General features: G+C 41.3%; 3 protein-coding genes across 5 annotated transcripts in view; all 3 read right to left on the reverse strand.

Moving 5' to 3' along the window:
• Positions 1-2,026, reverse strand: part of ptpn4a (protein tyrosine phosphatase non-receptor type 4a) — a 59,474-nt gene extending 57,448 nt beyond the window's left edge. Inside the window, exon 1 of the mRNA XM_046404531.1 lies at positions 1,491-2,026. The gene's annotated coding sequence lies outside the window, so the exon portion shown is untranslated. The remainder of the gene's footprint in view (positions 1-1,490) is intronic.
• Positions 2,027-3,534: 1,508 nt separating this feature from the next.
• On the reverse strand, positions 3,535-7,284 carry tmem177 (transmembrane protein 177). Of its 3 annotated transcripts, none has more exons than XM_046404750.1 (3): positions 7,163-7,284; positions 5,577-5,830; positions 3,535-5,347 (listed from the first exon to the last, which is right to left on the reverse strand). In XM_046404750.1, exons 2-3 carry the CDS (start codon positions 5,775-5,777, stop codon positions 4,616-4,618), a joined length of 933 nt encoding a protein of 310 aa, XP_046260706.1. In that variant the 5' UTR covers positions 5,778-5,830; positions 7,163-7,284; the 3' UTR covers positions 3,535-4,615. The 3 variants fall into 3 exon arrangements, with proteins under 3 accessions (XP_046260706.1, XP_046260707.1, XP_046260709.1); XM_046404751.1 differs by having other exon boundaries at positions 7,170-7,240; XM_046404753.1 differs by lacking the exon at positions 7,163-7,284 and adding an exon at positions 6,987-7,135.
• Positions 7,285-7,658: 374 nt separating this feature from the next.
• LOC124066799 (nuclear factor 7, brain-like) lies at positions 7,659-9,991 on the reverse strand. Its single transcript, XM_046403562.1, has one exon. It carries the CDS (start codon positions 9,989-9,991, stop codon positions 8,528-8,530), a length of 1,464 nt encoding a protein of 487 aa, XP_046259518.1. The 3' UTR covers positions 7,659-8,527.
• Between the last annotated feature and the right edge of the window lie 4,379 nt (positions 9,992-14,370).

A 14,370-nucleotide genomic window follows, 5' to 3' on the forward strand; every position in this document is an offset into this window, starting at 1 on the left:
TTGTTTTGTCTTGTTTTTTTGGGGGGGGGGGTTTGTATAGATATATGGATTACTATTATTTTTTTAATAAAAGGGGAAATTCCACAAAATATACACAAAATGCTATGTGAGTTGGGGCCTGGGGCGCTTCTGATGTCGCCTACACCAATCCAGGGCGATCCCCAACCACACTTTTGCAGTTGCTGGAAAACTGAAATCCAGTTTGCTGGATTTCATTCACAACTCCCTCCTCCGCTGAGATCCCATTCAGAACCAGTTGTGTCTCCAAGCCATGCCTGTTAAGTCATTGTGCAGTTTAGACACAGAGAAAAGACCAGAAAGAGCCACGGAGGGAGAGATATCGGTTGGACAAACAGGACAGAGCAGAGTCCATATGATCTCAACAGCGGCAGCAGACTGGCAAGCAGCAGGCAGCACAGGAGCCGACTGCGACCCAAAAGATGTGGCACGGATGGTGGAGGATTACGTCATCGAAAAAAAGGAGGACGCCTCATCACAGCAAAACCCTCACATCCATTACTTAACACCACACAGTTAACAGCTCGTCGGCCAGCAGACACGAGTCCTTTTCTATTATTTACTTTGCAAAAAGAAATCAACGATTAGTGATGCAACGGGGAAGCAAAAGCGGGGTCGCAATAAGCAGATTATCCATATGGGGCCCTGTCGTGTGACATTTTTTAGGATGTGACACGTACATGAGAGCACTTGTACCAACTGATGCTTCGCCGATTGTTTAGCAATGAACGTCAAAACCCCAGATCGATCTCATTTGAAGGATCTGCCTACCGGTGGTATTATATGCTAAGAGAAGTATATTGACGTTGGCTCAGTCAGACAACACTTACGCCGAAACACAACTACCCACATCACTCAATAATGGCCACTTAATGACTATTACATATGATGAATGAATGCTATCTTTAAAGCCACATCCATAACATAACTGACGCTGCGCTGGCACCACTGAAAGCCAACTGGACTCTGTCATTAAAGGGCTCATTGTACACTGTAAAATGAATTAGCTATTAACGGCCTGGCGTTATTTAACAAACGTGCAAATGTCGACTTGAGAAAGGCCGAGCAAAGTTATCTTTCCCTAATTCAATAAACCTTTATGTGCATACCAATGCTGCGCACAGTGGATTAGCTACTGTTTCGCAGCTGCTCTCAGTAAGCTGCGAGATATTGAATGGGCTGAGAAACAGCAAGCTAACAAGCCAGCTACACAACTACTGCACATAAAGGTTGTGGAATAAAATGTATATTAGGGCTTTTTATTTGCTTGTGATACCCCACTCGAACAGACACAAGTGTAATGACAAAACAGGGCCTTTTAAATAAGTGTTACCCCAATGGTAATTCGAAACATTAGCCTTTTTAGCTGCGCGGGGAGCAACTTGGATAAAAGTGACAGCGCTAAGCTAGCTAGCTAGCTAACGTCAGCTGGCTGTAAAAACTGGTGGCCTGTGAATGAGTGTCTTTCTTACCGTCATAAACTGCTCCAGGGGTGTCCAGTTTTTAAGGAATATATTTTTTTGTTGTATGAGGAAATGGTCTGTGTGGGGGCGATATAGCCCGAACATCCAAGATCAATTCACCCGCTGCCGATGAAACCCAAGCATCATCATTATCACCGTCTTCATCAGTACTCGGACTCCGGCGCTGCTTCACACACATCCATCCAGCAGAGCGGGGCCTCCTCCGGGCTCGACCATGGAACTGGCTCGGCGACGACGGATAATCCACAAGACGGGAGCCCCCGCAGTAACCATTGGCTAGACACGGGGACTAGCAGTCATTTCAGGTCGAGAGAATGAAAAATATATCCCCACGCAGGAGCAAAAATAAAGGAATGTGGTCGGCTGAAAAAGATATACGTGAAAATATGTGAGTATCAAATTATAGAACAGGCAAACGGTGCGTTTCTGACTTTCCCAACATGAGCCTGTCCGTTGAAGTCAGCGTTCCCTGCTCTCTCTGCAGCTGCTTTGCCTTCCTGCCTGCCTTGCAGCACAGCAGTGATCAGCATAGCGACGTAATGGCGCAAACCGAGCGCACAGGGGCGGGGACACGGAGCGGGTGGCGCGCAGTTTGTTTTCCAGCCCAACCAGGTAACACTGCTCCAAAATGTGGGCTAATTTTAAATACTCCCACATTTACCTGCAAAGTCATACTCGTGAAGACCACAGTGACAGTTTGTGTCTGTCAAATGTCAACACATTTTCACCATGTGCTCACAAACATGGATGTCAAGAGCTGACAAAGGCAGCTACATTATCTAACCTTAGCTTAATATGTAGGCCTAATGTAAAATGTGCATACACGGACTATATTATAGATGTGCGGGTAAATGGAATATGTATAATACTGCAGAATGTGCCAATTATTTAATATACTACATTGCCATCATTTTGAAAAGAGCCATACTTGCCCTACAGGATTCTGAATGGCATCGTGAATATCAGTATGACTTTCAAAATGGAACAGTCATGAAAATGACTTTTCTTGTTCTCTTTCACTTCGAGGCTGCCCATTCAGATCAAATGAATGTGTGGCGCGGTATTTCATCAGTACTGTAAAAGTAAAGGTAGTAACTAATCGTGAGTGGTAAAGTGGGCTGTACTGACCTCAAGTGGCTCAAAATGAAACAGCCTACATACGCATAACAATGGACCATTGTACAGGAACTCTGGCATACAATGAATCAGATGAAGCAGGGCGTTGAGAGCAAGACAATAAACCCCGTGTTGCTGATATGCATATGCCAAAAAGAACTTAATAGTCAGAGAAATGATGAAGTAGACCTAAAAATTCAGTCAAAGCTGTTTTTTCTTCTTATTTTTCACAGTTATTTTTCAGTTATGCATTTATTTATTTGTCAACTGTGTTTTCAAAATAGTTTAAGCGGGTGATAAGCAGGTTATTTTGATAAAACAAAAAAATTTAGGTCACATATAGGGGAACACATCCCTTGAGGGTGTCAAAGTCCACTATCGGCCACATAACCACAGGTTCAGTAAGGTCTGCATCTTGTTCAAGAGAACTAATGTCGAGAAGATGCTTGAAGTCAGAGAACGCTGAACTCAAGCTGCCCTGATTAAGAACAGCCCCTCTATTCCACCTGTTCTGCCATCTGCAAGCTTTGTATGTCCAGATTTTATCAGGATGTGAAACAAAACACAATGGATTCCAGATTCTACTTCACAGCTACTGCTATGACATGGTCTAAGGAAAATAATGTAAAATGGCAGTGTACTGTATGTCTATCTGCAATGCTATTAATTACATGCGTCTATATTTAGGTCAGTCCACAGGGTACAAGATTGGAAATGTAATTAAAACACTGTATCTGAACCTTGTTAATATGCAGAAAGACGACCAGAGGGGGCTTGGATGCTATAAGATGATGATGTGAGCCACAATAAGCTGCATATTAAGATCATTATCACTGTACAAATTAGTTGGGGTCATGCAGATGATGTGAGGGGACACAGTGTTACCTCCTCCTTAAAGGTTACTGGAAACCCTGCATGAGAGGAATAAAACAACACCGCCATTTATTATAGTGAACACAATTATATGTTATTCATACAAAGAAAAAAAAAGATAGATTCTTTTCATAGATTTGCTGGTAAAATATTGCCAAGTAGGCACATACAGATGGTTAGGGAAGATTCATTTCTTCATGGCTCATGTTTCCATCTTTACAACACCAAAACACAACCAGAACAGAGATTGTAAATGCTAGTCCTTTTCTGAACAATGCAAAGTATTTTCCTCCATACTGTCTTTATCTGAAGATACTGTTACACATAACTCACGCCTGAGTGTGTTTGGATGTTGGGGCCCAAACTTAAGATCTGAAATGGAAAACCTCTCTGGTGTAGCAGAGTGATTATTCTGTGCTGCGATTCTTCCATTTCTGTTTTTAAAAACTGATCAACTGGTTCAACCAGGAGAAGAAATAAATGGTTTCAACCTTGGAGTCTTGCACAGGGATATCTTACAACCCAGGCAAGTAATTTCAAAACACATGGCAAGATACCAATAAGTATATGTCTTTTTTTTGTTATCTGAAGGAACCTAATTGTTAAACAGAGGTTTTGTAACACTTATCTTTCCTATCAGGTTCTAACTGGAATACCAAGAGCCAGAAATGAAAACATGTTGTTCTGCATGACAAAGACCTAAAAAGTTGAGAAGTTCTGTAAAATGAAAACGGAATGGGTTTAGGGGGTGTTCCTGATCCTGAATCCTTTATACAATAATGTGATTCACAAAGTAGCGAACCTGGCCCCATCCTTGTTTGTGAATGACTGAGCCTACCAAGGACGCCCTTTTCATACAATCATGATAACATCATCTATTAATTATATTGTCTTTCTACTATTTTTGGTTGTGTCTGTGTCAAAAACAGGTACACCATTTTATACATGTTACACACAGCAGTCCAGCTTTTTGGAAATAGGGTTGTAATTCCTCACTCCAGGACTCATAAAATAATTTATTTTTTCAATTTTTTTTCCCCTCACACACACACTCTCACCCTGTTAACAGTTATTACAGATTAAGGTGAGGCCCAGTGACACAAGAGCCCCACTCCCATTTCTTTTCAAACTTTGTCCTTTTTCAGCAGATTGAGAATCCCCTCCCTTCTTAATGTGTACGGTGTGTGTTTCATCTGCAGGAGGTGAGAAGGGAACAAGTTCCCACTGGGAGCATACATAGTCTCTCCTTTCTGCCCCATCAGGGAGCGCAGTGTCTTGTTCCTGGACAGAATCTTATCATAAAACTCTACCCCTCCTTTGGCATAATCACAGGACACTCCAGCTGCACGCCGGTCTGAGCTTAAGTCAATCCAGCGATTGACAGCATCCGAGGTGAGGAAGTAGGACACGAGCCCAAGCCCCAGCGCCACAGCATTCACAGCCCCACGCAAGAGTGCAGGCCCAGTGAAGAGTCCGAACACCTGCTTCAGTGCCACACTGTACATCCAAACTCCAGCCAGACAGACCGGGGCAACAGCAGCATTCAGAACAGGTCCTCCAAACTGCAAACGGGCTACTTCTCGTGCAATGGCAAATTTCTGTGCCTCGACGGAAAACACCAGTACCTCCTTTAGAGCGGAGCCAGTATCACTGCTCCAGTCTACTGTTTTGCCATTGATGAAAATGGTGCGGTTGGTGATTCCACTCGGGTCATCAATCGTGCTGTTAAAGTTTGCTGGGATGCCGATCTGAGCCCCTGCAGGAAGCCAAGGGACACCAGCACCAACCGGATGGAACCCGAATGAGGCGAAGGCAGAGAAGGTCTTGGATGAGCTGATACCATATTCTTTAAGCACCTACAAATGATGACAACAACACTGAATGGATTTTAGGCCACTTTTTCCATTGGATATTGCAATACTATAACTGCTACTTTATGAGCTATGAATTTATTGTTTATGAATTGAAACCGTTTATTTATCAAATTAAAACACATTTTTCTATTCAGTGTTCTTCTTCTTTTTAAACTACAACAAGGAGACAAGAAAACAGCTCAAATACAACTTCTGCACATATGCACACTACCTGCTGGAAAACATCCTCAAGCTTCTCAGACAGCGTGACGGGCTCTCCTTTGTACCAAGCCTGATAGAGCGGACGGTAGGAAATGTCAGGGAAAACATGGTAGAACAAGTTGGCTGCAAATACCCCGCCACAGCTCGCAATGAGCAGCGGAGTTCGGTATTTCTGGAGAAGCACTGAGTACTTGAGGAAGCGAGATGCCATATTTTAAATCAACTTTGTGTTGCTTAGGTGCTGCAGACTTCAGTAGGCGGCATCTGTGATGGAAGCAGAGAATACGTCCATGAGTACACCAACAGGCCTGCATGTTATAGATACACAGAGAGTGAAAGTACTGTAGAGTTTGGTATATTTTTAAAGGACACTTCAGGGAGGAATTTGAGCCTTTGTTGACCCGTTGAGGGGATTTTCTTTTTGACCAATTAGCTGCTGTAACATCCCTTTCATCACAGACCATGTCGGTTAGCTTGAGGTGTTTACGGCAGCCCCTGGTCAGTACATCTTTAAGGATAAGGAAGAAGACACCATATGGGTAGATGATAACTCACACAACTAATGTTAATGTTATTGCAAGTTCGAACCAACATGTCTCACGTATAAATGAGCAACAACTGAGAGTCTCATTTAGGTTAAACTGGTAGATACATCAGCATGACCATAATTTGACATGAGGCTAACTATCAACACTGACAAAGCTGCATGTTGGTTAGTATAATACTGTGGTTATACTTAAAGTTGTCCTTTTCCTCATCTTTAAGTTGACTTCCTTATCTGACACCACAAACTGTGTGAAAGTGAAAGAGTAAAAAATGCTGCTCCATCTGATTTTTTCAGCACTGCCAAATTGAAGTTAATTCAATTCAATTTTATTTAAAGTGCCAATTCATAACAGAGTTATCTCAAGACACTTTACAGGTGTATAAACAACATATTCAAAAAAAGAGAATCGGAGAGAAACAGGTCCCAGGGCAAAACCCCACACCGAGTAAGCATTTTGCGACAGTGACAAGGAAAAACCTCCTTTTAACAGGCAGAAACTTCGAGCAGAACCAGACTCAGTGTAGACGGCCTTCTGCAGTGACCACCTGGGAGGGAGAGGGGGGAGAGGAGAGACAGGGAGATGGAGAAAGACAGGAGAGGGGGAGATAGAGAGAAAAAGGAGAGGGAGAGAGGAGAGACCGGGAGGATAGAGAGAACAGTGCAGAGCAGGAGCAGCAGGATCCTGGCAGGGCCATGGAGAGGGTTCTGGATCCAGCAGCACTATCAGTGCAATAGACAGGGCCATAGGGTTTTAGCCTCCAGTACATGCTAATAGCTGTCTCCAGGTATTTCACGGCGCAAAAGCAGCATATAACGACACCAAAGTGACCAGAAAGTGTCGTTAACCAAGTCTACAGCAGCAGAAAAACACACCGAGCTTATTTATAGCACTTTACTCCACGTTATGTACACAGCACGGTGACCTTAGCTAACGGACAAATAGGGAAACGCTCCTATTAGCGTCACCTCACTAAATGTAAACCCAACGAAGCTACAAAAGCAAATGTATATGCAATATTCAAAGCAAGAAATTATGTTGTTACACTCACGCGTTACCCGCATTTTAACAAGGGCGGCTGGACTATGCGACAGTACGACAGCAGGAAGTTATGAACGTAAAGCGATTTGCAGCTTTACGGCAGTGCAGTTCTGTCGTAATTTAAGAGCACAACTTGCTTTCAGACTCTAATACACTGTGAATTATACTACGGGGATTTTTGTCATCCATTAAGTCAAATTCTCCAAGTCTCCCCCATCGATCTAAACTTTCTGGACTAAGTTTGGTATTTGTTATTATTTTTTATGGATTATCGTTTGATCTTTCAGTTGAATGAGAGCAATTAACCATGAAAAAAGAGTTAGTGTGATTAATCAGCAGTGTGGTGACAGTAGTGGAATTCACCTGTGAAGGAGTTAATGTTAAATATGTCTGAATTTTTCTGATTGATAAAGTCTTTTATTGTTTTTAATAATGTATATTATTTTTAATAATAATATTAAAATAATGTAATACATTTCAGACAGAACAGCACAACACAGAGAGCATTCAAAGTTACACACATAAATGATTTTAATTAAAGAACAAGATCACACTTCAACAGTGTGGCAAAAAAATGCAAAAAGAAAACACCTTTGATCAACCAAAACTTTATACAGCACCTTTCAATGCTACAGTGTGTGACCACCAAGGAGCAACCAACCTGAGAGTACCATAACAATGTACAAGACAAAGAAATACAGGAAGAAAATACGTTCAAATTCCAAAGGAGTAATGTTCGACTAGTAAAGTACAGTCTTGGTAGTTTTCTGTGTGTTTTACATTGCACACATGCTCTCCCTCTCTCCTCCTTCAGGAGACACAGTGAAAGCTAATAAAATAAATACAAATGTATAAGCCATATGTTTCTCAGTTCTTAATGAAAATGTCCATTTTCGAGTCCAACCATGTTAGCATGACAGCAGTATGCGCATTGCAACAAAATAAAGTACATTTACCGTGTGGGTGTGTTGAACCAGACGTGTACGTAGTACGTCTCTCTTCCATACCAGTAGACCCATAATGTTCCAGGCGTAACCAACCTCCAGTCATGTGAGCTTTGCGTTCTTTATCAAAATAAACTTACAAAAAATACAGACTTATACTAACTTAAACAAGCACCTGATTATATCACATAATATAATTTTAACCAAAAGTTTCATTAGTTTTATTTCAGAATTTCTTGTTTATGTTTTAACCACATTTTTGTAACCTCCTGAACTATAATAAGCAAAAATTTATGACAAATACAAACAAATCACTGTAGCATGTTTATGTGACAGTTACAGTAAGTATATAGCATGAACTACTTTCGCAAGATGGAAGGCAAGTATGTACATCACCTAAGCAATTTAATCTTCTCGCAGCTCTCTGACAGTTAGCTTACTGTCACAGAGACATTCAGTGGCAGGATCTTCAGTGGGAGCTCATTCCAGGTGTTGAGGTATGGGAACATCCTGTCAGTGAAGGTGTGATTGAAGGTATGTAAGAGAGTGTCAGTATCCGGATTTAAGAAGGACAGCTTTCCTTTGGTGAAGTCCAGGTTCACTCTGACCCTCTGGAGCCTGTCTTTCAGAGTGAGGACAGACGGCAAACACGACGGGGCGAAGGCAGTGAATTTATCTATATAAAACCTCACCATCCACAACCCAGACAGTATGTCTCCCCTCCTTTGGGCGCCTTGTGCTAATACACCCAGTGCCCATACTCGATTGTCTCCAATCTCCACATCCCAGGTGTGGCTCCCTGAGCTGAAGCCCTCACAGCCCAGGACGCTGCGGTGCTGCTGCATCCTCTCTGGCTGGCTGTGGAGCAACACAGCGAGAGGCTGTTTTGGTCCACACTTTACACTGGTCAGACCTTCAGACAAGTGCAGTTCTCGATGGGCAGTGTTGGGGTTCAGGATCACGGGGGTGTACGACACTATCTCCCTCATTTTGCACCAGACCCCGAAGCTAATATTTCCCAGGTACTTGGCAACGTCAATAAGGGCTCCTGTGATCTGCTTTGGGTCATCCGGCAGAGGGCGTTGAGCTTTTTGCAATATACCATCGAGTTTTAACAGAAATGACGCATCCCCATCCTTCAGCCCTTCTTCTATGGTTTTCACGGTACTTTCCAGGGTGTTTATCTCTCTGCTCAATGTCGCAATCTTACTCTGCATCTTCTTTCTCTTGAGCGTCTCTTCCCTCTTAAGTGCTGAAATTCTGTCTCTTTCCTCAGTCTGCAAAAACTCTCGAAGTACATTAAATTCCTGCTTTATTTTCTCCTCTGTCTCCTGAGCTTGAGTTCGGATTTCTCCATCAGTCGCTTCCCACTTTACTTTCACTTCGTTGAAGAGTTTCGCCTTTTCCCGTAAAGGCGTCAGCTTCTTCAGGAGAAGGTCTCTGTGCAGCTTGGCGGCTTCGTCGACCGGTGTGAAGCTATGGTTTCTGTGACTACTTGAATCCCTGCAGACAACGCAAACTGGTGTGCGGTGGTCCAGACAGTAGAGCTTCAGTCTCTCGGTGTGAAGGCGGCAGACGACTCCGGAATCCATCTCTAGCCGAAAAGCCTCGCACAGGTTCTTCAGCACCAGGTTGCAAGGTAGCTTGTTAGTTGACGACACCGTCTTGCAAACGGGACACTCGCGTATTCGTTTTGTCCCCCACCATCGCAGCACACACGCTTTACAGAAGCTGTGGCTACAGGGAAGAAGAACGGGATCTCTGAAATAGTCCTGGCAGACCGGACAGCACAGCTCGTTACTTGGAGCCGACCAGGTGAAAGCCATGTTTGTTTTAGTTTCATCTTCGCGTGCGTGCGTGCTTCCAGGTTTGAGGCGCTTGACGAACAGCGTCATCACGCACCCCCGTGAGGAGCGCGTGATCAGTAACGAAACTTTTTTTTTTTCCTCATTAAGTTCAAGCATACATTTTCTTTTTTCCCTAAAAAGTTGGTTCTTAAACAAACAAAAACTTTGATTAAAAAGCAAACTGTAAACATGTTGTTGTTTACAGTTTGTAAACAAAACTTTATATTCAAATAATAAGGAAATAGGTGTGAAATACAGTATTGAGACGCTGACCATACAAGATATGAATAAGACAAATAGTGAAATAAATAAAAGTATAAATAAAAAATCGATCCACCCTCTTGCTGGTGCTCCCACAATTAAAAAAAAAAAACAAAAGTGCCCTCTTGGTTGCATTTCCGGTTGATAAAACATGAAACATGCCTTTTCTTTTTTGGACGATCATAAAAGTGCCCTCTGCGCTGTCCTACATGCTAGAACATCCTTCATGTACCTCTAAATTAATAGTTAATAGTTCCCTGTGCGTTTTTATTACAGAGGTGTAGTTAGTAACAACTGATTCGCATAATAAAACAATTTTAATCTTAACCAGATTTTTTTGGCTCCCCACTGCATACAGCTGGTGCCCTTTTTATTCATTTATTTATTTTTTCGGCCTGTCCCCTCAGGCAGCCTGAGTCCGCCCGTTGATTTTGTTTTGCCTTCTTATGTCTTAGTCCTACTGCATAAAGTTCAAGCAGCTAAGACTTTATTAACAGTTCTCTTCTGAAGATGATTAAGTCTGGAGTTGTCTTTGAGATGTCCTATTTTATGATATGATAAAAATATTAGTCTCATTCGTCAGTACAAAATGTCATAAGATTACTTCAGCAGACGAATCCATTATCAAACTTGAGTTGCATCAAAACATTTTTTTTTTCTCAGGTCACAGTTGAGCAAACGTGAACTTTGACCTGCAAGGCAGCTGGAACCAGCCAGAGCTGCCATTAAACAGGAAATACTTTCTTGACTTTGTCAGTCAAACAGGATTCAGTTGAAATGGATGAGGTAGCAAATATCTGAGGAGACAAATGCAACAGTATTTTTTTTTCTTTTTTTATTATTTATTTATTATTTTTTCTCCCAGGATATCCAGGATGGAAACTTGATATTATTCTTCCCTTTCCTGTTGTCTGTGGATAACGATCTGAGGTTAGAAAAGTACATATATATATAATACCTCATTGCTATTTTATAATTTCGTGCATTTATCAACTTTATGTCAAATAATAGCTCAGAATGTATGGTGCACTCAGCATTTATTTATTTATTTCTTCATAATGGAAACCAAACCATCTGTAACATCAAAGCTTTGCTTTGCCTTCTGCCTCCAAATAAGAATTAAAATAATTTTTAAGCACATTTTGTGAATGGAATAAAGGACAATAGAAATTTTGAAAATAGAAAAAGGGCATGGCATTTAAGGTTAAGAGGTTCCTACAGGTCAGTTTAAGCCAATATCATTTGATCTGTTTTTATTGTACGTATTTATATTGTACATTTATGTCACTGTAAGAGCAACAGCAGTTATGAATCAAAAGAAAAATTCAGTGAGCATCAATCAGTACAAAATAAATAAATACCTCACCGATCAGGACAGAAAAACAAGGAACAAAACAGATAAAACTGACTGGAACATCTTTTTTGTTTGAGCTGCTGCTGTCATCTGTGGGTGTGATGAATCTATGAGAACAGTTCATTACAGCTCCACTGCTATTTCACTTTTTTTTCAAGAGATCATTGCCACTGCATTTATTATGTGTTATTGCACTTGCATATGTTCCATGTTCTTTCACGTTCTTCTTCTTTCACGACATTAAGTCAACATGCACACAGTCTCGTGTAGATTGGAAAAAGGGGAAGGACTGAACATGCGTGGCTGCTGCTGCTGCTGATCTGTAACGAAGCATTTGTTTGAAAAGCTCTGACATGTGGCTACATGCCTGCGAGCTGTAGTTAAATTTTAATGGTGTGGCTGAGTTTGGTACATATGCACAGGATGCAAATGAGAGCTGGTGATCAGGTGAACAACAGATGATTTCCATGCAGTCACTGGCTGTACTTGGCAGTGGTGTCATGTTGGAGGAGGAAGTGAAAGTTCTGCAGTTGCTTAAGACAGTGGTGAGAAAACAGTATTTTAGTCTTACTTCGTGATCCTCCAGTGAACTCTAGTTACAATAAGATTTTCATTAACACATAGAGTACAGCACAGCAACACATCGCGCCATTTTTTTAAATTTCACCGCAGATCTAGTCCTGTCGACCGAAAGGCTACAGCAGGCCAAAGCTGGCGAGCAGCATCCTGATACCCACCTCCCTTCAGCTGCTTCACTCACAAGATGTTTTATCTCCACTACTTTTTACTTAATAACCACTGACTGCTGAAGTAATTACATATCTTAAATAACTGCTGACTGTGCCCAAAAATATCTGCAGGGGAAATGAGTGGGAATAACACTTTGCAATACAGTTAGGGACCAGCACTTGGTTTACATGTTATCAGAAGTACATTTTATCCTCACAAGTCCCCTACTCATTGAGCTCAGTTAACCCACATCAGGCTTGCAGTTTTCTGTCCTACTTTCTGTCCTGTACAAAAGCCGATGCCTGTCATTTAACATGCACTTTTAAAAGAATGTTTATATTTTCATCACAATCTGGAAAAGAGGAACTACTGGCAAAATTTGCAGATTAGAGAGAGGAATATATTATTATGGTAATCTACATAGCACACCATGTAGAACCTTAAAACCTTCTGCATGTAGGTATAAGCTTTACAGTATGTGGCACAGCATCATGTAGTGACTGCAGTGCAGACTAATCGAGTAAGACTGAAAGATTCATCACTTTGCAGAGTATGTGTGTGCACGCATGTGTATGTGCATATGTATTGTGATCAAGACAGACGCTCTGATCCCGGTGGAAAGAAACAGCTCACTACTGTCTCCATGGAAACAGGCGAGAGACGATGGATGTGTGTGCTTTTGTGTGTGTGAGTATGTGTGTGTGTGTGTGTGTGTGTGTGTATGAAGGGAAAGAGAGAGAAAATCCCCTGTTCTGTTCTGTTCTATTTTATTCATCCAACATTTTCATCCTTGCTGAAGTGTGTATTTGTATTTTTTATATTACATTTTACCATTTATAGTCATTTTTTAGTTACTGTGTTGTTGTTTTTTACTTGCCTCTATATACATTTTTTATATAACAGCAAAATCAAGTCTTCTGTTTATTTCCTTTCTTCACACCTGCTTTGGCAATGTAAATGTCTGTTTCCCATGCCAGTAAATCCCCCTTGAACTGAACTGAACTGTAAATATGCTGAAATGCGTGTACATGAAATTCATGTACATGTTCATGTATTTCTTGTATACATGAAGCTTGCTTCTTGACAGTGGAAATAATCAGATTGTTATTATTCTTTTGAACAAAAGATGATAGTGGTGACCTCTCGAGCTCTTGGATTTTGATTCTTGGCATTTTAAACCGGCCTGAAAGTCCACATTGATCTCATTTTGCAGGCAGACTGCCATCTGCACCTTTCATTTTATATATTAACCAAAACAAAACTCAAACAAGTTTCATTTTGTTTAATCTTTTTGTTGAATCTGAGACATCACAGCTAACGTGAAGTGGAGAGGGAGTCCTATACGAGGTCAGCATCCGATTTGTAGAGGTCGAGGAGGACATTTGCTGGACATTGATGTGCATTGGACCCAGCATGTTTTTCTTTTACACATGGATGCATGTGCACATATATGCATTCTTTGTATCCAGGCATCAATACTGACACACACACACACACACACACAGACGTCACTGGTGCTAAATGATCCATGACAGTGAATGCTAACTGCACTTTTCAGCTTGGATATTATGGACACTGTGGCCTTTTGATGTACCTTAAGAGAAAATCAACATTAAAAAATCATACAAATGCAACAGATATTCCAGTGAAAATTTGAACATTAGTCCTCCTGTGACTGCAGGTGTCAGGCTGCCATTAAAAAAACCATCTGAAGAACAACAAGGAGTATGCAGGAGAGCAATCAATTCTCAAATTAAGATCCCATCAACTTGCCGTCCAATGCAGCGACCTCTCGATGAATGAATAAGTCAGTAACCCAGTCAATCAATTCACCACCTCTTGATTGCTTCCTACAAGTCATCCAAAGCCTGAATCAATAGATCCTTATGTCAAATGCAGTCAAGCTTTTTACTCCCCAATGAACATACTAGAAAAACAAAAACATATGCTAAAAGCGTTACTCTCTGCATCCTGTTTACCTTAACGGAGGTCTTCCATACCTTAAGTTTCTAAAAAATAAGTGGCAAATCCAATTTGCAGAGCATTTCCTTTCCCATCACTTAGATGCTGTAATGTAAGTTGT

The sequence above is a fragment of the Scatophagus argus genome, chromosome 11 (genome assembly GCF_020382885.2).
Source record: "Scatophagus argus isolate fScaArg1 chromosome 11, fScaArg1.pri, whole genome shotgun sequence".
Lineage (NCBI taxonomy): Eukaryota > Metazoa > Chordata > Actinopteri > Scatophagidae > Scatophagus > Scatophagus argus.

Bases quoted from the DNA above. Each gene is read 5' to 3' on its own strand.
- tmem177 (XM_046404750.1), bottom strand. From the start codon at position 5,777: ATGGCATCTCGCTTCCTCAAGTACTCAGTGCTTCTCCAGAAATACCGA. The intron at 5,348-5,576 runs GTAGTGTGCATA...CATCATTTGTAG, and splicing joins TTGAGGATGTTTTCCAGCAG to GTGCTTAAAGAATATGGTAT.
- LOC124066799 (XM_046403562.1), bottom strand. From the start codon at position 9,991: ATGACGCTGTTCGTCAAGCGCCTCAAACCTGGAAGCACGCACGCACGC.